The following is a 24,821-nucleotide window of genomic DNA, read 5'->3' as shown; positions in this document are numbered from 1 at the left end:
ACTGAAATATTTGACTTTGACATCCATTAATCTGACTTTATGAAGCTTGAATTCCCCTGTTTTGAAATTTTAAAAAGTCATTTCAGAGGTTGGAATTTAAAAAGCGTGGTTTTATTTTCCACAAATTGAGATATAAATTTATAGAGACCAGTGTTTAGATAAAATAAGGTGTTCAAATTCATATTTAAAAGCCAAATTACACTCAGATTTGATTAGTGAAACACAGATGCAAAAAGCATAGTCTAAACATTGAATAGTTAGGCCCCAAAGGTAAAAACAAAAACAAAAAGAGTGTTGATAACTTGCAAATTTGTTGTTAAGTCGGTAAATTTAATTCTTCTTGATGATGAGGATGACAATAAAGAGGAGAACACAAATTTGAGATTACTCACTTGTCACCTCCACCTCTGTGTCTATGTGTGTTTCCTGTCTGGTGACCAGGTGACGGGCGGTGCATCTGTAGGCTCCAGAGTCTCTGGCTGTCAGATTGCTTAGCAACAGGATCAAAGAGTTGGAGAACTCCCCCAGTGTGAGCTGCTGATTATTCAAGGCGGGTCTACAGGTTTGAGCTTCCTGTGTGTCATACACTTGTTGCCATGACAGCGCTGTGTACAGGTACTTATTGGCTAAACAGGTGAGATGGAGGTCTCCGCCCTCTCTGGCCTCCTCCTGCTGGTTTACACTGAAGCCTCCTGGGACGTCTGAGGGAAACACAGAGGACACAAAAAGATGGATTAACAGGAAAGAAGAGGTGAGGAGGGAAAGGGAGCCTGAACAAAATACAGGCCTTCACTGATCTCCTGTTTGAGATAAATCAGCAGTCTCAGTTTCAAGTCTGGATCCTGAAACCAGGAGAGTTGATTCCACTATCCTCCATTTCTGTAACCTTTGATGACAATGTTGAATGGCTATTGTGGGTAAAAGCAGCTACTGGAATACAGTGAAAAGGCTTTTTTATTTACTTTAGCCATTTGAAACTTCCCGTGGAAATGGCTTGAGAGTTTCCTGATGGCAGATAGTGTTTATCTTTCCCGAACACCCCAAGGCCTCCCGAAATAAAGCGGACCTGCCAGTCCAAGGAAGTGCGCTGCACAGGGAAGTGGAACGATAAGAGCCCCAGGTTCCTGTTTCGCTCTTGCTCACACATACTAACAGCTCAATGAGGCCTGACACACAGACACAGACATGTACACACTCAAGAAAGTTTAACCTGTATGACTTGTGACAAATGTAACTTCACACTGTACACAAAACTGGAGTTTACGGCTTGTACGTGATGCACGTACACTAGTTTGTCCTGCCAAGCATTTCAACCTGTGTGAGTCACTCCACATGTATCAACACACTTGAACTGATTTTAGTTCACCTGAAGTGTCACACAACACTCAGTCTGTTTCATATTTATGTACACAAATATCTGCTCAGTTTCACTTCAGTTCTTGTAAATGGAGAAAGTGCAATACTGCTCTTTGACAAACTATACAATGTATAATTAGGCACCACTGAATACATTTGTAAAGTTTATATTGATATAAAATGTCAAATAGCTTAAGAGAAATTAAAGTTGTTTTTCTTTCAAATAAAACTAACAAAGGAGCAACAGTATTGTAACACAAATAGTTTGCAGCTTCACTCCAGCTGTTATTTCAGAGCTCTGCTGCTTTGTATGTCCTTAAATCTCCTATTTCCATAATGGTTAAATGATCTTGAAGATTGAATACAATCTTAAAATATGCTTCTGCAACAAAGCTAGATCATTTTTTTCATACTTGTCCCAGTCATTTCTGCTCGCCCTTCACAGTTGATTTTTCTCCTGTTGAATACAGTGTCTTCCTTTTCTTCATTTCTTCACCTTATATTTGAACTTTTTCTACCTTTTTGACATGTTCAGTCTGTAAATCAGATTCATATTTCATATTGCCCATGAAATCCTGTACATTACGTACCATACAGTCTCTTTGGCTTTTGGTAATGTTGTAAGTGACTAGAACTCACTGAATTTCAGGCATTTCAATCTTATATTTGACTAACAATCAGATATAAAAACTTTTTGGTGGTTCTAACAAATGTAATCAGGTAATATCTTTCATTTTTTTCAGAAAATACGAGTAATTTGAACGTTTCATTTCTCAACCTGAACTCCTGTAATCTTCAAAAACTGTAGAAAAAAACTGTGAAAATAACAGCATGCATCTGTAAAATAATGGTATTTGGTAAATAGTAAATAGTTTTCTTTTAAAGTAAAAAGATTTTAGGGTTGTTTTTTTACAGTGTAGTTGATGCTTTGACCTCACACTTAGAAAGTATCAAGTAGATCAGTTGATACGGACTTATTGTCATTCTTAAGATGGTGTAATAAAGTGAGAAAAGGAAGCGGATGAGAGAAAGGAAACTTACGATAGTTATTTTAAGAGGAATGACTCTGTGGAATTACATCAGGATGGGGTGGAGTGTGTCAAGGAAGCTTAAAATAGACTTTTTTACTGTAATTTCATGCTTAAAAAAGCTAGTAAGAACCCCCCTCTCCTGATGACTGCGGTTGTCTGGAATCACCTGTGATGTAGAAGTGGATGTCGAGCTGGTCTGAGCCCGCACAGTTGGAGGCGATGCAGCGATACACTCCAGACACAAACGCCTCTGCTACAGTCAGGACCCCCACCGTCTAGGAGAGCAAACATCCGCATGAGCAAACCAGCACTTAGCACATTATGAAAAACACACATTCATACGGCTCAGGCTCGTTTTACCTCTGCCACTGATGGCAGGAATCATATTTTCCATGGACCCACTGAGCAGACAATAGGGGCTGCTGAGCCAGACCTGCCCACTTCCAGCTTAGTGGAGCAGGTCAATGCTCAAACTGTGCTGAGGTATTAATATCAGAGAGCATCTGTGAGTGTGTGGGAGACTTAATTTTTTTGTTACTGCAGTGAGATGATCCAATCAGTGAGTCTACAACATTTTCCTTCCAATTTAGTAAAGGAAACTGTCAGAAAAACTGTTTCTTCAGAACGCTGTCTGGTTTTTCAAAGCACTGCTCCCACTTTAAGAACATCTGTACACTGTAAAAAAAAAAAACACTGTTGCTTTTATGGTGAAATTTCATCAGTTGTGTTTGCAAGAATGCTAATGCAAAGTTATGATAAAACATTTTCTACATTTATGGCAAAAAATGTATCGATGTTGTTAATTTTAGGGTTGAAAAACACGCTTCATTCCATATTTTACTGTAAAAAAATTTCAACCTTTAAAAATTTGAAAATTGCAGAGTTGCAGTACTCAGCAACAACAACAGACAGTAAAATAATAAATATACAAATTTAAATCTGAGGAATTCTAAATAAAAAACAATATAAGAAATATAAGTATAAGAAGTACCATGCAAAAGTAAGTTTAAACAAAATACTGTGTAAAAAAGACATATATTTGCTTAACCAAGGTAATAAATAAGAGTACAAGTTAAACCACAATATTGCACATTGTTATTATGCTATTATGTCAACAGATGTTATGAGATGACATATGGGGTAGTTTCGCTGTATAAATAAAAGTGAATTGAATTAAATGAGGGTTCACAAGATACAATCTATAAAATAACTACTTAAAGAGCCTATTTTTTGCTAAACTTCTTTGAAATAGTTTCTAAAGGAGACATCTTTGAAGCTTCTTTGACTCACCATTGTGGATTCTCATGCTAAAAGGTTTTTTGTGTAACTAAAAATGGTTATTTTATGGCATCAATGCAAAGAACCATTTTTTGGTTCCAGTTTACGCCTTTACTACATTAAAGTTTCCTCGATGTTCTGTGTTTTGAGAGTTGTAAATGGGACTCAAACTCTATTCAGATCAGTGCAAGGAGATCTGCTGATAAATGCTTTTTTTGTCATCAAATAAATATTGTGAGTTTATTCAAATCACGATGATTTTTGTGTGTTTTCAACCTTATTTCCTCCACTAGGGTCACGGAAAATTCAATTTCTACCGATCCCAGCCCCTTCGTCAGTCATGTTGAGTATTTCTGTGATTTTCCTACCTTGTTTTTCCCCTGAAGCACTTCTTGTCTCTGAGTAACACTCAGGATGTGGTTGTGTGTCGACATTGGGAGGAGGCTCTCTGTCACTGGGCTCCACAGCGAGGAGGACGTCGGACACACACACCTTAAAGGAGGAAGAGGAGGATGAGGAGGAGGATGAGGAGGAGGAGGACTCAGCTGTGTTGACACAAGTTATTTTGCCTCCAGGTGTGAGAGAGTGTGTGTTTTTCTCAGCTGTGCTCAGCAGGAGGAAGAGCAGAACACCAGGGAAACGCCTTGATGGTCGCTGCTTGATGTTTCACTGTGATTCACATTATCATCATCTTCGCCAACATATTTTTATCAATAGAATCATGTCCTCTTTCCCTGTCCTGCAGGCTGACAATAGTGAATCTTTGGAGTGCTTTGTAATGCTGGATTGTTCATCTATGTAGGATGCAGAGGTGGTATTGTCATCCTGTCGATTAGTTTCCTTCCATTCTTCACAAATCATCCCACATTTCCAGGACAGGAGTTCCGGTCCCTCAGTGACTCTCACAAGTCTGAATCCATAGATTACACACCAGCAGAGCTGTGGGAACTGGTGCTTATGCAAGACACTTTGTGGTTATTTACACACGTCTCTTCATTGTGAAAAACTCTGAAATCATGCAAAAGCTGGGGAGTGGCCTGAAAACCAGACAGGTTGATCAATAAGTTTCAGAGATGAGAGAAAAGCCTGATAGAGGAGTAAAATCTGCATTCTATGTGATCTATTTCTCAGCATCTCATTACTGCTCTAGTATATAAAAGATGATAATGAAGGGTTTCAGAGCGCAGTTAATTCACAGAATTTTATTATGCAAACAGAGTAATATTTCAAGATGACTGTGTCTTTAGTGTTTGCATATTAAAAGGCTAAATTAAGCAGAGGGCTCCAGCCTCCTTATTTGTTCTCTAAAATTTTCTGTCCTCTAAACTGAGAAGTATCTGTTTTAGTTGCATTTTTCTGGAAGATGTACTGCACAGCCTGATTCTACTAGATCAGAAATGTTATGTTTTAAGTTTACTGTCAAAGATGGCGATAAATGGAATGAGTAAATGTGCTTTGTTTCGACATAGCATCCCAGTCAGACCAAAATTATTCTTTCTTTTTTCTTTGCCAATCAACAAATTTGTCCTTGAAATTTATTTCACTTTGAAGTGCTTCCAGTTGGACTTTTATCGATAATTTTCATTTGTTTTTATATCCAGAAGCTCAAGTATTCCTATCTTAATGAATTTACGCTTGTAAAACCAGCTTATTTAACAAATAAATTCCCTTAGAAAATAACTGTCACCTCTCAAGCTGAATGGGTAAAACCACCCAGTCTGTGAACACAACACCTCTAGTTCCAGAAGTTAGAAAACCTTTTTCAAAATGAGGATTAATTGGTGCGCAGATAACTGAATGATGTATAGAAACTTAAGCTAGGGCCTTGAACTGTGCCTTTCTTAACTGTGGATCCCAAGGCTTGCTTTAAATGTTTCGACATGGGCAAGTTTTTTTTTTTTGGAAAACAATCTGATATATAAATGTTTGCAGGCTAAATGTCATGGCTTCATGCACATTTTGCAAGTTGAGGGGTTCAGTTCAGTTCAGGTCAGGTCAGGTCAGGTCAGGTCAGGTCAGGTCAGGTCCGTGTACAGATAATAGCTAGAAAGATGTAACGACAATAAAAGAGAGCTTTTGTGAGTCAGTTCAACTTTGTTCCAAGTCACAAAGATTTACCAGCTGCTCTACTGGATTCAGATTTGGCCTTGAAAATGAAAAAGATAATATGAAACTGACATTAAATTGCACAGTAACTGAAGCTCTCTTTGAGTGTTGAATATTCAAAAAAACTGATCGGTGACCTCTCAGGTTTCCTTCATAAATATGTATCAGCAAGCAGCCAGTTAGTTTAGCTGGTTCCATGACAATCACACAGATTACAGAGTTTGCTACTGGACTACATATAGTTAATTTGTTTTATAAGATTTAAAAATGCTGTTAATGCTTCAATTTGCTATGTTAGAAGCCTTTGTTGATAAGTTAATTGTTTCAGGGACTGTGTAATTCCATATTTGACATTATTGATGTTTTCTTCTACCTAAAATTGCTGTAAAAAAGTAAACATCCCTCCTTTTCTTTCTTTCTTTCTTTCTGTCATAAAAGTAACATCTCCATCAAATTGGACCACTGTACACTGTATCATATACACTGCTGTTCAAAAGTTTGGGGTCACCCAGACAATTTCATGTTTTCCATAAAAACTCACACTTTTATTCATGTGCTAACATAACTGCACAACGGTTTTATAATCATTAATTAGCCTTTCAACACCATTAGCTAACACAATGTAGCATTAGAACACAGGAGTGATGGTTGCTGGAAATGTTCCTCTGTACCCCATGTAGATATTCCATTAAAACTCAGCTGTTTTCAGCTAGAATACTAATTTACAACATTAACAATATCTAGACTGTATTTCTGATTAATTTATTGTCATCTTCATTGAAAAAAAACTGTTTTTCAAAATAAGGACATTTCTAAGTGACCCCAAGTTTGTGAATGGCAGTGTACCTGTTATTTTTTTTCCCCAGCAACATTACCATCCACCCACCACATGTGTTAATGTGTCAGTAACCCTGTATTTATTGTTAAAAACTGCATTTATTCCTAAAACTAAGATTTGGTCAACTTTTTAACATGCACATGTACGTAAAAGTGTGTATGGTAATTAGAGGCTCATTTTCCTGTCTTTAACCTGTTCTTCTTAAATTTCTTAAGTTAAATCTATCTATCTATGGAATGCACCTTCATTATTTAGACATCATCCTCCCTGTAAACCATCATTTCCGGTCTGTACATTGATCCTCTGCCTGATTACCGATGTGTCAGTGCGTCTGTCCGCTGCCTGTCTCTGTCTGTATCCTTGTCGTCACCCTTCTCTGTCTGTCCCGAGCTCCTCCCTGACTTCGGTTCCTCTCTGCGCCCTGATTACTCTTCCTCTTGGCATTGAGATGGTGTGCGACGGCACAACCGACCCACCCTGTGCATGACACTGTGGGCCTGACGCACATGCCGGGCAAATGCACGCATGCACATACCGACAACCACCATCCACCCAGGCACAGATTACACCAGCTAGCACTCCCACGCTTCCCAGGAAAAGCCTTCTCACTCAGAGTTGCCAACACACACACACACACACACACACACACAAATTAGTTGGATGGATATGTGGACATAAAGGTGGTTAGACACAGAAAATGACACGTATACATGCATCCACAGACGTACCACATTCACACGGTATGTGCCTGCCAACAGGGTGAGCAGCAGCCGCCTGGAAATTTGAATGAACTGTTGCAGGTTGTGTATCAGTGGGGGTCAATCCCTTGCCTCTTCATCCATCCCGCTTTGCTACCTAAAATATACTTTTACCGGTGTCCCTGTCTGTTCCTGTCTCAACCCCAAAATAACCACAGAGCATATGAACCAATACACAAATATAAGCAAAGTTTAATGCAAAAAAACAAAAACAAAAAAAAAACAACCCCCCCCCCCCAAAAAAAAAAAAAACAAAAACACAACAACTGATATAACACTTCAATACATCTTCATACAGATTTGGCAAATATTGTCATTCGTCATATGTAAGTTAGTTGTATAAAATTATTAAATATTAGATTCATATATTACTCATAGAACATCTGTATACAAGGAATGAATCACATTGGCAGACACCCGTAACATGGGACACTCACACACACACACTCCTGCATTAACACACACATGGTCACACATGGACTTTACTCAAACACTTACTGCACTCGCTCGCTTAAAATGGCTTGTAGTATCACACATACGCTTAGGTTTTAATACAAAGACAACAGGGCTGTTATACTGACATCGTATGACACACAAAGAACACATTTTGAAGTGGGATGACAGTGGACAACACAGGATAGTCTCTGGTCTTTACAGACTTCCTACATGGTAGGCGTCCGCTGACCGTCAGTCTTTTAATAGAGAACTGAAGGCATCCCATAGTGAACAACACAAAGCTTGTCCTCTCTCCTGTTTCGCCCGTCCAAGGTAAGCACATTTGACCTTCTACCCGTGGCTAAAAATTGGAACAGAAACTCACAGCTTTTGTGGATGTCAGAATCAGATCAGGGCTTGGGACAAGCATGGTTCATGCACCCATTATAGTACCACTCTAGGACACAAAAAAACAAGCAAAGCAGCTCCAGAAATGTGGCTGGTGGACGGATGGAATTGCACTTCTTCTGGCTCAAAATGTCTGTGAAATGTAAAAAGCGTAAAACTACAGGACAGCCTGGTGTCGTGGGGGTTTGCATTGGGAAAATGAAGGAAATAAATAAATAATCAGTAAAGCAGGTGTCCTTGTATCCTTAGTGTTGTGGCATATTTATCTCCTGGTTCCTCCTGTCCTCACTGCTCAGCAGTGGTCCAAGTCTCTTTTCTCACTTTTTCCAGTTTAGCAAGCATCAGGATCATCACTTGGGGTCAATGTTAATGTCACTGAGGGTTCTGGCTGCTGTGGAGAGGCACTGATGAGTGTGTGGAGGGGAGGTGGGCTCCAGGGTGGGAGGCGACGGGGAGTTGTTCTTCTGCAGAGGTGGAGGATGCTGGGTTGAGGTGGAGGGCAGAGCTGGTGAGGGAAGGGGGTTGGAGAGGTATGTGTGGGGGGCAGCAGAGTTGGGGGAAGGGGTGTGGGGGTGCTCTCAAGAATAGATCAAGCTCTTGAGGAAGCGGACTGTGCCACGTTTGAAGACGAAGGGACAATCACGCCGCTGGGAAGCGTCTCGCGTCGGAGAGGAAGCCAAACAACGAGAGGAAAAGCTCTCTGATTTTCGCACAGGAAGCCCACCGCGCCTCCTGCCCGGGCCAGATAAGAGCGCTGAGGTTCCCAGGGCCAGACCCAGGAGTGGACCCAGGCGCGAGGCCCCCCATCAGCCTGGCCCAGCCTGGTCCACTGTTCCTGGGCCTCCTCCAGCACGCCGTCAGGCTTGTGGTGCAGCAGGGCTGCAAAGAACAAGGGCCTAGTGAGGATCCAACCAATACTACCAGTCTAAAGAAACAGTACAGATATGAAGTGGAACCAGAACAGAGCTTTACAAAGGACCATAACTCAGCCAGTTAAGAGGCCAAATGCAATCTGCTAGGACATTACTGTGCAATTACACTTTACTCATTTCACCTTCACAGCCTGTAGACCTCAAACTGCTGTGTATATTGTCAGCTAATGTACTGCTGTGTTAAAAATAACTGCCTTTTTGTTGCATTTTTTTCTTTAATGCCTCATTGTTTCTGTAATTAATGAGGTTGCAATAAATTTCCAATTGAAACCAATGTCAAGGGAATAACAATCAGTAAAATCTAAATGTCAGGCACAAATTTATCAAAATGACCGTGAAATAAATTGGCTTTGGCACAGTTCCTAGCATGTGCAGATTACATGTGACCTCGTACTGTGAAACAAGACTGAGATACTCTCATACATACATACGTACTTTTGCACCATAGTACATTACAAATATTTTAAAAAAAAGATCTTCTCGGTAAAGGTTCACATTTCTGCAGATTAAAGAGTTTACGCCACTCAACCCTGATTTAGTAATTAAGCACTGCCGGCTGGTTTAAAAGCATTCTCATGTACATTAAGTGGATTAGTTTTGGCAGGGGTGGACGGACCAAACCTCAGTAGAGGCACGTTGGCATGGCGCCACATGTGAGTGCCAGGGTTAAGGGTCGAGTACACTGATGATGTCAGTGTGTCTCAGTGGGGGAATAGAGCGTGGGCGGCTGCTGCGGTGCTCTCAGGTAATACTTAACCTTTCTGACTCGGTCATAAGGAACACAATAAGTGTGTGACCTCTGAGAGCAGCTCAATCAATGTTTCTGCCAAGTGCTCGTGTGTGTTTGACTTGACTCAGTGACGGTCTCTCTGCGTTGATGGGCTGGGCCATTTCTCATGAGAACATTTGTATATAGAGTGTGTGTCAGATATAAGAGAAAGCATCACAGGATGCAGTGTGCAATCACAATAATAAACAGGCCTCTCACCCCGCGTCCTGGAGCGGAAATTCATTAAATCATAGCGTTTGATTTGGAAACCAACAAATCGTGACTGAGAGCACGGAACTGGCCTCTATTGAAGTGAGTGTTTTTTTTCCTCCGTCCTTTCAAGTCTGAGATACACCGTGTACTGTGTCTGTGAATGCGCGTGCAAACACACACACACACACACACACACACACACACCCACACACGCACACACACACAGGCTACATATTCACATGCACTTAAACTTATGGAAAAGGACACATGGACAGTAAGAAAACAAAAATATGAAGAAAGAGCTGTACAAGCAAACAAACATATAAACACAGGTATGATGAATCACACACACACACACTTATGTGGATGCATGCACACAAACAAACACACACATTTTCACACATTCCCGCACATGAAAGGCCCCCAAAGGCATCTGTTCTGGTTACAAGAAGGAAGTGCTGTCTGAACACACGCTGAAATAGACAAAACATGTCTCGCTTTTCAAAATCACACACACACACACACACACACACACACACCAATGACTAACATAAAACAAACATCATTATTTGTGCTGTATGTGTGTGTGTGTGTGTGTGTGTGTGTGTGTGTGTGTGTGTGTGTGTGTGTGTGTAGCATTACAGCATCAATGTTATTTTTAGCCTTTAAGGCAACATGTGAATCTGCTACACTGTTCAGTTTAGCTGCATGTGCATGATGCAGTTTACTAAATTAGAATATATTGAGATAGTCTATTGTGTCAGATTGGAGCTCAGTATGGCTCTTGATTGTGCTTTTGGTACATTATGTGTACAATAGGGAAGAAAATATCTATAATAAGGCTTGTTCTGGCAGCTGATAGTGTCTGAGGTGAAAAATAACATGAATTCGCTGAAGAGTCTGCATGCTAAACTGCTTCTGGTCCTCTACTACTTACAGGCCTTTGGGCGGGCAGGGATGCCAGAGCCACTGGATGTGTGGAGGAGGGACTCCGTGGGATGTGCAGTGCAGAGCTTGTCTGCTGCCTCGCGGGACAGATCCGGGGTCCTGCAATGACACCGCTTTCTCCCCTATCTGAGGACTCACTGTGAGGCACAAACAGAAACATGCAAGAAACGGTTTAATTAACGTCGAGGCAGGCAGTCAGTCACAGGAATGACGAACTGATCTGTCTTTTCTCACCATTGACCACAAGTGTCAGAGTGAGATTCTGGTAGAGTCCATATTCCTGGATTCGTACTAGCATAGTGTACTTCCCAGCATCCTCCTCTGCGACATCCCGGATGATCAAGGAATTCCCTTCCATGTGGTATCTGGAGCATTGCTCTGCAGCCACCATGCCGTCCTTCAACCTGTCAGGACAAAATCACAATAAAAAAAAAAACAATCTCTGAGTAAAGTTTGAAAGAGGAAAACCAGAAGTTTGTGTGATTATCATTATAAATTACTTCGAATTACGAAATTTCTTTGTCAGAATCCATGAAGTGCGTTCTTGCTAACAGAACCACCAACGCCTTTCCACGGAAATGAGGAAGAATGCCAGAGTTAACGAGGCTTTGATCCCAGTGATGTTTTACAAGAAAAGGAAGTGAACACTAAAAAGGGAACTCAAGGAACTCGAGACACTTTGGTGATCTCTTACCAGATGACTTTAGGGGCCGGAAACGCTTTTAGCTTGGGGGAGATTTTGTAAGATTTCTGTCCTGATTGTACCACCACCACAGATCCATTCCTTGGCTTCAGACGGATAAACGGACGATCTGAAATTGAAGAGGCATATTTATGTGAGATTCAAAAAGCAGATGTACAAGTTTGATAATTGTTGCACCACTGTTGATTCACTACGCAGGGATTCGAAGTTTGAGGCGAAAAATGTGATGATGAGACAGACAGAAAGTATGAAAATTAACAAAAATCTAAGGAAGCTTATCTACAATGAGTAATCTGAACATATGACTGTGACTGCATCATCGAAATGTCAGGAGATCTTAGTAGAATTTACTCACCGTGGACGATGACAGTGACTTTCTGCTGTTTGCTTTGATCACCGCTGGTGACGCGACATGTGTAGAGACCTCGGTCTGAGCGGTGAAGCTTCGGGATGGTTAGAATGCTGTAGAACAACATGTGTGTTTGGTGTCTCAGGAGCCGTTTGGACATGGAGCCGGCGTTGTTGCTCTGAAGGTTGAGAAGGAAGAAGAGCCACAGAATTAACACTGAAGGTTCATCTGCATGTCCTCAGGATTTATTCTGAAAATCCAAGACTGTTAATGTCTTTGACCCTCGATGCAGCCCCTTCATATAGCAACACATTCCTTTTGGACAGTGGTAGCAGAAGTATTAAGATCCTTTACATAAGTTAAATAAAAGTACAGGAGTATTGTCACCAAAACATAGTTAAAGTATTAATATCTTATTATTATTGATATATTATTACACATGAAACCATTCAACTAGTTGGACTGAAGCATCGGTGTGTCAGAAGCACATTTTTGCTGCAGGTGGACTTAGATTGGGGAACATTATATTGAAATACTTTAAATAATGTTTTCTATTCAAGGTGCTAATCAGATGGATTAATGTGAAAGGAAAGAAGAAAAAAGAAACTTGATCTACATATCTGTTTCCAGGTCTTGAACTTAAACTCAAATCTTTGATTTTTTTGCGAGATATTGGATAATTTGGTTTTATTTACTAAAATGAAACCATATTAGAAGTCGGGAGGAGAAAAGTTCTATTCAGTGGAGCTGCTAACAACTTACAGACATCTGACACGTGACCCCAACTACATGCTGCTTTTTGTAAGTGATCAGAGGCCAAAAAGGTTGGAAAGCACTGATTTATTCTTCAATGATATGTGTGATATTTTAAAAGCCTGCTATGCTATGCAATGGTTTGTGTAAAAATCTTCTTTTTTTAAAATTAGCTAGTAAATAAAGCTGTAAAATGTATGTAAAAGTGCAACATTTCTCTCAGAAATGTAGCAAAATGGAAACATAAATGTAACTACAAATACCTCAAAGTTGTGTTTAAGTACGGTTTAAATAAGACACACTTGATAAATGTTCTAAAAGATGTAATTATTAAATAACTAAAGGTACTTTTCCCTTGTTGTAACAGTTATTAAATATATAATGGTATAGATTCTCTGAATTCTTTATTATATGAAAGGAAAGCAGCCAAACTATGCATTAAAAAGGCTTTCTGATGAATTTCTTACAAATAGTTTACGATCAATCAATACATATTCATAAATTTGTCATAAAGCAAGGTTACAACCACCTTCTAGATGCACTTCAATATTGTTTTAATTCACAGACTGGAGGCAATTTAACTTTTATCATCAGTAGATGATAGATGAGATATTGGTTTACTTATACTGTGCACTATTTTGTGTGTTCTCTGAGTGTTTTGAAAAGTAGACATCTTTCACTTAATTACCTCTGCCTAAATAGAATATCACTAAAATAACATATTTGTCAGTGGCATTTTGGCATCACCAGCCTCACATCTAGGATCACAGTGGGTGAAGAGGTGTACTGTTCCCCTCAGACAGCCGAATGTAGCTGATGAATACACTCCTGCTCAGTCTCTATCAAAGGTCGTTTGTCATCTAAACCTGTGCTTCTCTGCTTCTCTGGTCTCTGCCGTCTTTAATGCAGGCCTGACCTTTCCAGGGTAGTCCCAGGTGATGTTGACTCTGGTGTTTAACTCGGCGGTGGCAGTGCAGTTCAAGACCAGCCTCTCTCGCTTCAGGGCCTGCACAGGTCCACTGGTGTTCAGGTACACCTCTGTGATGTTGCTCACTGGGAGAAGAAGGAAACAAATACAGGAAATCTCATGTCAAAGATGACCACTGAGACACACAGATGTTTATGTGTGGTGCTGCAGAGGCGACATGCTAACCTGGTCTGTGCACAAAGTAAATACGTGACTTATGTTTGACCCCGTCGATGACCGTTTGGCAGAAGAAGAGGCCGATGTAGTAGAACGTGGGAGTTCGGATTGTGAAGCCTCGCTTGCTGCTCCATAAAATGTTCCTCCGGTCTGGACTCAGGCCGTCACTGGGGAACTGTGGGAGAAGCAAGGAGGAGAAAACACCCATCACATGTTTTACTGCACCGCAGCCTGATTCACAGATTCGTCACACTTCACCACATCACATTGGGCAAATCTGAACTCTCATTTACAAGTGAAAAGATTAGTAAAAAGAGTCATGGCTAAAGAAAAGGTCACAGTGACTAATTTTAATATTTATTTCTCCTCCAAGAAACGCGGCAGTTACATGACGATCGGCGTACGTTTGTTAATCGGTCCTTCCGTCTGTGCGCAACATTACTTAAAAACAGACCAAACGATTTGGATGAAATTTTCAGGGAAGGACAGAAATGAAACAAAGAACAAGTGATTAGATTTTGGCAGTGATGCAGCTTATAGTCTGGATTCATAGATTTGTTAAAGATTTCTGTATCATTGCGAGATAGCGGTGCAGCGTCACTGTAACTATGGCAACAAGTGAACACTCCATCAGCTGCCTGCTGATGATTTACATGATTGCAATCCTACTACAAATCGACTGCTGCTTATTTATCAACACTTATCTGTCAAGAATGATACGACTGAGCAGCCTTGACAGAGTACAGCGCTTTCTGAGTGCTTTTTTTTATTAACCATGAAATACTGCAAAATAGGGAACGAATTTGGTCATACTTTGTGATGCAACATCTGGTAAAAATAAAAAATAAAAAATTCAATTTATTTCCATCTGCTGATGAAGAGTTACTAAAGGGCAACAAGAAGTCAAGAATGACGGTGTGAGTTCAAGTCTAATCAAAAGTCAAATTTTGTATATTTCACTATCAAGACGGTGTTATAATGTTATATGTAACTAAGACAAATACAATCCATTAAATGTGCAAAAGTAATGGAAATTAGTTATCTCTTCTTTTGGTGCTTTTGAATTTTGAGACTTAAATGTTGCTGCATTTGCAATTTGGGAATCCTGCTGAAAATGAGTCATTGCTTTTAAAGAAGCTTAAGTTAAGATTTAGAATGCATTTAAAAAAAAGATTAATCCCAGCTCAAATGATTCAGTTGTACATTTTCAGATGGAGGTCACTTCAGTTTTGGGGTGAAATGATAGTCGAGGGGTTATGGAAAATTCCACATTGGTGCAAATGCTGTCCAGAGTACTTTTCTTGCACAATGAAATCTCCTCTCAGCTTTGCATTGAAATCAGCCATAGATACAGAAACACATGCAAACATCTTCAAAGCCATTGCAGAATGTGCATCACCAGACTCAGTTGAAACTGAGCAAAATTGTGTTCACTTAACTGCATTCAATTTGGAGATCCAGTTCATTCTAGACTGAGATATTCACACAACTTTTTGGGAATCTGTGCAGTTTTTGGCCACATGAAAGCCTTCAGAAGCCTGACTGTGTTCTCACCGTGTTGGTTTTATAATTCCTGGCTGTCATGGCCTCTTGTGTAATTGTATAACCTTGTTGTTTTCTTGGAGGCCACTACAAGGAAATGTTTCCTAGAATTTCTATGACACAGTGGAAGCCTCCCACCCTCTCTCAGGGGAACAGGTAGACCCCCCTCCATCCCCATCACACACACACCTTCCCCCACTCCTGCACCCCCAGTGTGAACTGGCTGATATCCCCCCTCCCAGAGTGAGGTGACCCTCGGAGACGCCACTGAGCTCTTCCTCCTCCCCTCGCAGTCAAAGTAGATACTTCCCCCTCTTCTTCCTAATCCTCGACTCACTGACGCCCCATATGAACACCCTCAGTGCCCCTCTTACCCTCATCCTCTGCCCCTACATGGAGCTGAGGTGATAGTGGAGGTGGAGGGAAAAAGGGGAGGAGTCAGGATATAAGACTCCAGTCTATCTCCTGGCATCCTGTTACTACAGGATATAGACATTTTGACTGGTACCCCACGTCGACCCTGTCATCTCAGACCTCCGGGACCTCCCAGTCACTTTCACGGTTGGAGCGAGAGAGCAGAGGCTCCTGGGTATTGTTCCTGCTGAGAAGGGTCACATCAGAGACCCAGGCAAAGTGCAAGTCCTTCCAGGAAAAAAACACTCCAGAGGCTGTGACAGCGAGTGGATTCCTGGTTCAGACCGGCCAGCGCAGGGGAACAGGAGGGAGATGAAGGAAGAGGAGGAGAGCTATTTTTAGAATAATTACCTTAGTGGTTCCAGGCATTTGTGAGGAGATGGAGGAAGGACAAACACACGTGTGTTTGTGTGTGTGTGTGTGTATTTGTGGATATGACATGCAGGACCCGGTTAGTCCAATTCTTTGCACTTCCTGCATCCCAAATCCTGACAATTTCAAGTTCTTAGATGTTTTTCTTGTTCTTTTGTTTATTTAGCCACGAGAGCAGCCTCTAGTTCAGACTGAGACATCTTAATAACTATTTTCTAGATTGGGAATACATTTTGAAGAGACATTCATGCTCCCACAGGTTAAATCCGAGTGACCTTCAGGAGCTACTGACTTTACATCTAGCACTACCAGGGTCATATTTCTGATTTTGAATTAAATTCTAAACAATTAATTGATGAATTAACATGAAATTTGGTTCTTGTTCTCAGAAGAAATTTGAATAACTGTGATTATCCCATGACTTTTGATCCAGTGCCATCATCGGGTCACAAAGTTATCCAACACTTTGGTTTAAGGATAAACACTTACAAAATTGAAGACTAATTTAATTTGCACTGATTAGTAAATGTTTGCAGGCTAAAAGAACAAAGGCAGTGAACATAGTAGACTTAACTGCAAGCCATTTGCCTTTTTGCATTGTCAGTTTGAGCATATTAGATGTTAGCAATTGTTATATTGTGCAGCCTCACAGAGTTATTATGTGTGAGGAGACTCTTCATGTAACACATTAAAGTCAATTTACTAATCAGGATTTGTACTGTTTAGCCTCTGAAAACAATTATATCATGTCTTCTCTGGCTCTTGAAGGGAATTAACACAATAATATTGCTTTGAAAACTGTACATTATTTTTTGTAAAAAGGCACAAAATAGCCAAAAGCTATTCAGGTACCAGGAAAGAGAGGGTCAGACAAAGAAGCCTTTCAGTTACATGATTGGAAGTGCAGATTAGGATGCTTTAACTTGAACATATTGCTCAGAAATCTCTGCTGAGGCTTCGTTCTTTCTTTACGTTTTGTGCATATGATACGCTGCACATGCAAAAACAGAAGAGATAAATGAGAAAAACTGGATTTTAAGCAGCACCTGCTGATTGTTTCTCAATCATATTGTCTAGACCAGAGTCAATTTTGCACTCTATTGTAGATATAAGTTTCCTACAATGACGCACAAGCCACCGCATTAATGACCAGCACTGCTGATTAAAGACAGTGGACTGCACTTTGATCTGTCGGGGCCAACAGTAGCTACCTCTGCTTCCTCCACTGGGCTCGCCAGCTGTTTAAAGCATCAGTTGGGGGAAGTTGGCATCCATTATTCCTACTACAAGAGGTGAAGGGCAAGATGTGGGAAGTGGTGCTGGCCGGGAGCCAACGGGGCACTCCAGACTCCATGTCCTGTCTCCAGAGGAGAAAACGGTGCCAGCAGTGGTCCTCGGAAAAAGTCAGTGAAGAACGTGGCACTGCTGGGGTTTTGTTCAGGACCTGAGCTGGCCGTGTTGTTTAAATAACAGGCAAAAAACATGCATACAGTGACAAACACACACGCCAGCCAGTGAGCAACATAAATGCTGCTTTTTGCACTCTGTAACTCTGTCCGCTCTCCCCCTCACTCAGCACTTAAGCACCGACACTCACAAACATATCCGCACACACTTTCACACATATCCGCAGACGGACACAAACTAACGGACACACACGCCACAGTGTAACGGCAGCCAAGATAAGAACAATGTGGCGAATGATCTGGACGAGCAGAAACAACTGGACCGTGCATTGTGTGCATATGGGTGGCCTGATGGAAAAAACTGGGACTAGTAATGATGTGCACAGAATGTGAGCGGCGTGATCGAGCAGGAAAGGACGTGAGTGTGACGTGAGTGTGTGGATCCATTTACAGCATGTGGAGATCTCTGCACATAAAACACAATTTAAAAGACATCCAAACTGTTGCTCCCATTTCCAGCACTGACCTTGACCAGTGTGGTGGTGATGTTGGGGTTGGTGACCCGGCAGGGGATGAGCAGCGGCTGCTTTTCCTTCATGTATAACACACCTGGGCTCATTTCTGGATGTTCCACAAATGGCCGCTGGCTGTCTGAAACCCAAACACTGCGGTCAGGGACACATATGGTGCAGACAATAAGCATGTACATTCAATGCATGAATGAAAACTCCTTATTTCTTATGTGTACACTGTGGAAAAACAGGAATTTAAAAGACCAGTTCACTGAAATAACAGAAGACATCTCACCTGTCCATGTTTCTGCATTTTCCTAAGCTACTACTTATGTATTATAGGCGAGTACCAAAGAAGTTGCTGCACCACTGCTGCTGTTCTATAACTTCATTCCTTTTAATGCAGCGTAAAAACTAAATGCAAATGCATCATTTTTTCCCCTCACATCTGCACTACAGTGAAAATCAACTCCCCCATCCACAGTAGAAGCTAAGCCTTTAGCTGACTGAGAAAATGAGACGTCATTTTATGTGAACTGAACCTTTAAAACCACACACATTCTTAGAAATAATAAAAAAAACAATCGTCCGCCTCTATACACAAACACAACGACACACATTCAAACACTTGCAAGTATCAATCTCAACAACAAACAAACAGAAACAAACAGACACACACTCCTAAACATACACTATCCTCCACACCCATTCACTGAAAACCCATTCAGCAAATGACTGCCTGCAGTCAACAATAAACACAGATTGTTTAGAAGCAATCAAACGGTTCCTCTGTGCTTTCTCTTACTGTAATGGTTCTGTGCCATTCAAAGGTGTGGGTGTTGCTCTCTGTATTGTTTGTTACCATAGGGTGTTATTCAAGGAAAGCAAATCTCTGAACATTCGAACAAAAGTACCCCAAGGACTAGTAGACTGAAGGCTTCCTTCTCTTGCTTTGATTCCTAATAGAGGACTCGGGGAGGGAGGCAGGCAGTAGAGCTGCAGGCCAAGTCTGACGCTTAATGGACATGGTGACCTGAGCGATTGATGGCCCCCGACGGTCCTGTTGGCCAAACAGCAGTCTGCCCTGTAACCCTGGCCTCCAGCCCAGCTCGGTGCCTCACAGCTCAGACTGAGCAGGACGGGGAGGAGCAGACATCGAGCCTCCTCTGCCCCTGGATACCACTGAACCACCGGCCTTCATCTTATCCCTCTCAGCTCCTCACACACACACACACACTTCCCCACACCTCCCTGCCGCCACCTTGTAGAGACACAGCGACATCCCCTCCCAGCACACCCCCTTCGGGCCCTTCCCCTCCTCCCCCAAGCACAGGATGCTTCAAGCAAGGCTGAGCAGAGCAGATAAGGCTGATGCCCTGGGAAACTCTGCCCGGGCCTGAGCCTTTCAGCAGCTGGGCTATTCCTGGCCTCGAGGTAGCACGTAAACGAAAGTAAAAAAGGATTTATATATAGACGGCAGGGGAGGTAGGCCTGGGATGAGAAAGGAGAGGCAGGGGAGGAGGAGGGTGACTCTGTGCCAGAGACATCTAGAAGGATGTGCTGCTGGGACAAACAGTGTTTAGATATAATTGGTTCTCTGGCATTGGTCTGTATTTAGCACCCACCACATCCTGTTTAACCTGAGGATAGGAACAATGAGCACAGCGGGGTGAAGGAGTGAGGGGCTTCACAGTGAGTGGGCCGGCGAGTAAAAGACAGCAGGAAAAAAAAAAAACCCCAGAGTGTCACTTAGACCTCAGCAGCAGTGTCTTACCTGTAACATAAACGTAGATGGATGTCTGTTTCTGGGTTCTGTGTTGGTACCGGCAGCGGAACAGGCCGGTGTGTTGGGTCTGGCTGTGGGGGACTCTCAGACGGCTGCAGTACTGCTGGCTTGTCCTCCCACAGCAAGATTCCTCCACTTCCACCTGATCTCTGGCCAACCCTGCTGGGAACGCCCATGACAGCTGCCAGCGACCCCTGGTCAACAGTTAGAGAACATTCAGTTTACATCACAGGAACGGCATCCCTTTATCTCATGATTGTTTCACCATATTGAGCTGTGTGGGTGGAAGGATGGAAGCTCTTCAGAGGTACAAAAATGCAAGGAGATCCACAAGAAAATGCACCTTCTTCTGTTAGTTTCTTGTTTGATTTTGTTAGAATTTTTATGTGAAACTCAAAAGATTAAAAACTTGAACTGTTCAAATGTTTTTTTGTAATTTCCCCCCAAAAAAGAGAGGAAAGGAACTGATGACCTACTATTATTAGCAGGTAAAAAAAGAGAGCAATGAGCAGCTGTTTAATTTTGTGAGATTTTTTAATATAAAACTCAAAAAATAAAAACTAATGACAGGGAAAAACAGTAGCTAGAACTTCTTTTTCTGGAAAAACAAAGGAAAATAAGTGATTAACCACTATTAATACCAAGTATCACATGGTATTTAAAGATTAAAGGAGAAAGTTGTCCATTTTGTCAAGCTACAAGAAGAAAAGGAGAGAAAAGATTGACAGAAAACTATTATGTCTAAGTTGAATTGGAGCTTTTTAAAATTAATAAACTGCATTTACAAAAGGCCAAGTATCCCAAGTGACAGTTTATTTTGGTTTAAGTATCTTGATGGTGACTTTGACAACCTTTTTTATTATTTATTTTGAGATATTAAAGCTTAGACAGAGGTAGCAATTGCTCTTTTATTAAACCAACCTCTCTTTAAACGTTATCTTAAAGTTAATAGAAAAAATGTGATTTAACCAAGAAGAAACAATAAAAACAAAAACAGTAATTTGAGACGTTTGAGTTTCTGTAACTGAGCTTGCAAAGTGATGTTCACAAATAATTCCAGTGTGTAGATGTAAATCAACCTTTGTAAACCTGTAAAACAAATCTGCATGTGAAATTGCAGTTTGTAAACATGTAGAAAAGATTTGCATTTGTAGGAAAAATTGAGCATGGAGAAAAATAAGTGCTCTTGTGGACACCAACAGATATAAAGCAGAAAACTAGAGAATTTTGTCTTTGCACCTGAATCTAACAGGACCGCCACAAGTCAGATTCAACCAAATATCTTCCGCACAAGTCGGATTTTCTCACATTTACTTATTTTACACTTTAACAAATGTTGATTTAAATCTACAAAGGTTGGAATGATTTGTGAACATCACTTTACAGGCCTGAAAATCTCACTGACCCTGAAATGAAGCCACCACACCATCGGAGTTTTTCTGGTTCACATCCACCTGAAACTCACCTGCAGCTGATCAGCAGAGTCTGGTTGACATTCAGGACCAGATGCGGAGTTTTCACATCCAGGAGAGGAACGCTGAACTTCCCCTTCTGATCTTTATCTGCAGAGGTTGGAGAGAAGTGAGGATGGAAAGGACAAAAAGAGCCTGATTGGGGCTAAAAATGTGCAGCATGCAAGGATCCATTCATCAACACATGGACCTCTGCAGAAAGGTCAGAGGTCACACTCAACCTAGAAGAATTAGGATAGTTTTGGACGGCAAAGTGGCGGAGATATCCTGGAACTTATGTTTGATTCAGGTGATTTGACAAACGGCTCGATCTCTAAGTGTGGACACGACTTTTAGAGGAAATCCTGGAAGACAAAACACTTAACAGCCCAGAAATACTTTTGAGACTTCCTTTAAGGTATGCCAATGACAAACCGGACCAAACCGGACTGACTGCAGAACCACACTTGGTGATTCCCACCTCCACAGCACGTCCTCCATCCAGGCCACCGTATCTGTGACCCTCCTCACATCTCCTCGCTCGGACCACTCGACAACTCCAGTGGAAATGCGTAAGCAGTGTCCCTCTTGTTTATCAAATAAAGGCATTTCTCCACTTCATCGCTGAGGTTTATTAATGAGAGATAAAGACTGTTGTCTGTCCGCCCTTCCTTCCTCTCAACAACAGCGGAAACATCATTCAGGGAAGTCCATCCTTCACTCTGACTGCTCCTCACAGAGAGTACAACAAGCAGGTCAGCACACAACCGCTCCGAGTGCTCTTAAATAACTGGTTAGGCAGTTAGCAAATGTATCACTTAAATCCGTTATTACCTTTCATTGTCAGCATCATTGTTCCCAGTGGATGCCCCATTGAGCAGATCTCGTATTACTCACTCTGCTAGCACTTCCTTTACTATTTCCTTGGGTTTCACAGAGTGTGAGGAGGCAACAAACACACACATGGAAGGGAAGACGGAGGGGAAGTCGAGAATCCCTGGGCCTTTTCAACAAGCTGCTTAAATGTCTCGTTGGCACCATTTTCCTGCTACTTCACTAAGTTAAAGGGAAAGTTCACAGGGTTTTTTTTTGGGTTCAGAGCCTCACAATCCAAACTACAACAAAAGAAAAATGGCCGTTATATGGAATTAGTGTGGCAGGTTTTCACCCTGGCCCTTTAGAGGAGAAAATTTCTTTGATCTGACTCATCTAGACATCTGAAACAAACACCAGAAACAGAAAAGCATCTTAGGTGCCACAGTTAAAGGAGAGAAACACACATATTCATACAAAATTATGTTAAAAAAATGAATAAGGGTGCTTTTTGCGACGTTTTTGTGCTAAAATTCAAATTACAGCACCCAACATCATAAAGATGAAATCACTCTCGATAATCAATCTACACAATCAGTTTTATGCAGTTTAATGTAATCAAGTTATAAGTGACTTACTATAGACTTTATTTAACCTAATAATAAAAATTAAAACATTTTAATAATGGAATATGTACAAAATCAGATCTATATAAGATGTCCAATATGAAAAACATTTATAAATATATGATGTATGTCTTTCTAAACATCCAATTATTCCTGACTCATGATCATAACATTTTTTATTAATAATTTGGATTGCCTGAAATTATTTGTAGATTATTTTTTTCTGCGACCACTGGGGATAACTGTATGTACAAATCGTGTTTTCTGAAATCTTGCCTACTTCAATTTGATTTCGAAGAAAAAACTGCGTTGTTTGATTTTTTTATAAACAGAAAACAATTTGATTTGAGATTCTTAAAGCACGCACATATTAAAGAGTTAAAAGTTACACCTAATAAAGGGACACTGTTAACTGATAGAAACAAAAAAATATCTTCCACATATCAAGTTCCCAACTGAGTGTTAATATTTGCGCGTAATTTGATTTTGCAGGGTAAAGAAACATCAGCTTTTCACCCCTTAAATGACTTTTAATAACATCCCAGAGCTCAGGAGCAACCTGCCGACTGTTTTGAGTAATAAGCACAGATTACTCCCGGTTCCTGCTCACTGGATATTTTCCTTCGCTTGGTCGTGACCCTTCGTTCATTTATATCAGAACTTCCATTTGACAAACTCATCAGTCTCAGGAAATAACGCCCTGCATGTGTCCATTCAGCAGGGGCCAAGCGCACAAGGAGCCGGACCACAGAGGTCCCCGTTATCCAAACAAGACTCCCGCTGCACTGCGCTTATCTCCCTTGACGCACACTGCGCCAATTGAGGTTTCCAAACTGAGCGGCTTCAGAGGCACAGTCAAAGCTGGGGTGCTCCAACACAGACTGCCACAAAAACAAGGGGTGTTGCGCCTTTTTATTTTGTGTATTTATTGAGGAAAATTCTTTTTCAAAGGGGCTATATTACCCTCAAGTTTGTGAAACCATAAATTCATACATACCAAAAGTCGTGCGTAAAACTCCCCATTTTCGTTGTCTCCACTTTAAGGTCTCAACTAAATTAAAAACTTGTTGCACTGTGTAAAAATTAGCCTATAAAAAACATATGAGTGTGCGTAAACTCAGCATCAACAAACTGAGTGACTGAATCTTTACAGACAAAAAGTAAACTCACCTTTTCCAAGAACACCATACAATCCACATAGTAGACAGATGAGAATAAAATTCATCATGTTTGGGGACTCCGATGCAGCAAGCGGCTTTCAAATGTGAAACATGAAAGAAGATTTATTCCTGATGTTGTTCCTTTTCTCCCTCCAGAACGGACCGCAAACTCAGCGCGGCGCAGTGGACTGTTGCGCTCTGGGCTGATGGTCAGCGAGTGTGGACGCGCTGGTTTCCTGAGGCTGGCTGAGGGAGATCACGCAACAGGACACCACGCTTGAACTCCAGAGCAACTTTTCCCCATCCCTTTCGATAGTCGCGCGGATTTATACTGTTCCCACAGCACTGCCACCGGATAGCGAGCTTCCGTTACGTCCACGGACACACCCAAGGCGCGTAAAAGCGGTCCCCTTTCCAGTGCCAGTGAGGTGATGGTGAGAAAACGTTCAAGTACCCAAAATAGCTCTAATTACTAAAGACTTTCTTACGTGTCAAGTTGATTCACCACTTTCTAACTAACTACAGTTCCTGTGCATTAATGGAAAAATAATTACGCGCTACCAAAGAACGTGACACACGTCCGCTCTTTGCGCACATCTTGTCCACTTGTACTCTAGAAGATAAGACGAGATGATCAGCACGTAGGCACCGGGGTGAACCGTTTATTAAACTGGAAAGAAAGAAAAAAAATGTTCGTGCAAGAGCATGCCCAAAAATG

The 24,821-nt window shown here is 41.3% G+C and overlaps 1 protein-coding gene across 4 annotated transcripts in view; it reads right to left on the bottom strand.

The window, feature by feature from the left end:
- flt1 (fms related receptor tyrosine kinase 1) overlaps positions 1-24,431 on the bottom strand; it is a 36,904-nt gene extending 12,473 nt beyond the window's left edge. The window contains exons 1-13 of one of the 4 annotated variants that reach the window (XM_022195111.2): positions 24,114-24,431; positions 21,519-21,615; positions 20,042-20,247; positions 18,282-18,406; positions 14,031-14,196; positions 13,794-13,930; positions 12,131-12,302; positions 11,767-11,884; positions 11,307-11,476; positions 11,062-11,209; positions 4,034-4,157; positions 2,554-2,662; positions 393-701 (exon numbers count right to left, since the gene is read on the bottom strand). In XM_022195111.2, the coding sequence (XP_022050803.2) occupies positions 393-701; positions 2,554-2,662; positions 4,034-4,157; positions 11,062-11,209; positions 11,307-11,476; positions 11,767-11,884; positions 12,131-12,302; positions 13,794-13,930; positions 14,031-14,196; positions 18,282-18,406; positions 20,042-20,247; positions 21,519-21,615; positions 24,114-24,171 (1,939 nt within the window). In that variant the 5' untranslated portion in view covers positions 24,172-24,431. Of the gene's footprint in view, positions 1-392; positions 702-2,553; positions 2,663-4,033; positions 4,158-7,541; positions 9,090-11,061; positions 11,210-11,306; positions 11,477-11,766; positions 11,885-12,130; positions 12,303-13,793; positions 13,931-14,030; positions 14,197-18,281; positions 18,407-20,041; positions 20,248-21,518; positions 21,616-24,113 lie in introns of those variants that run through there. The other 3 variants (XM_022195112.2, XM_022195113.2, XM_022195114.2) reach the window with 3 other exon arrangements.
- Positions 24,432-24,821: the final 390 nt, after the last annotated feature.

This window comes from Acanthochromis polyacanthus, chromosome 20, assembly GCF_021347895.1.
Source record: "Acanthochromis polyacanthus isolate Apoly-LR-REF ecotype Palm Island chromosome 20, KAUST_Apoly_ChrSc, whole genome shotgun sequence".
NCBI classification, from domain to species: Eukaryota; Metazoa; Chordata; class Actinopteri; family Pomacentridae; genus Acanthochromis; species Acanthochromis polyacanthus.
Note: the sequence above shows the minus strand (reverse complement) of the source record. Positions and strands in the feature narration are given on the sequence as shown.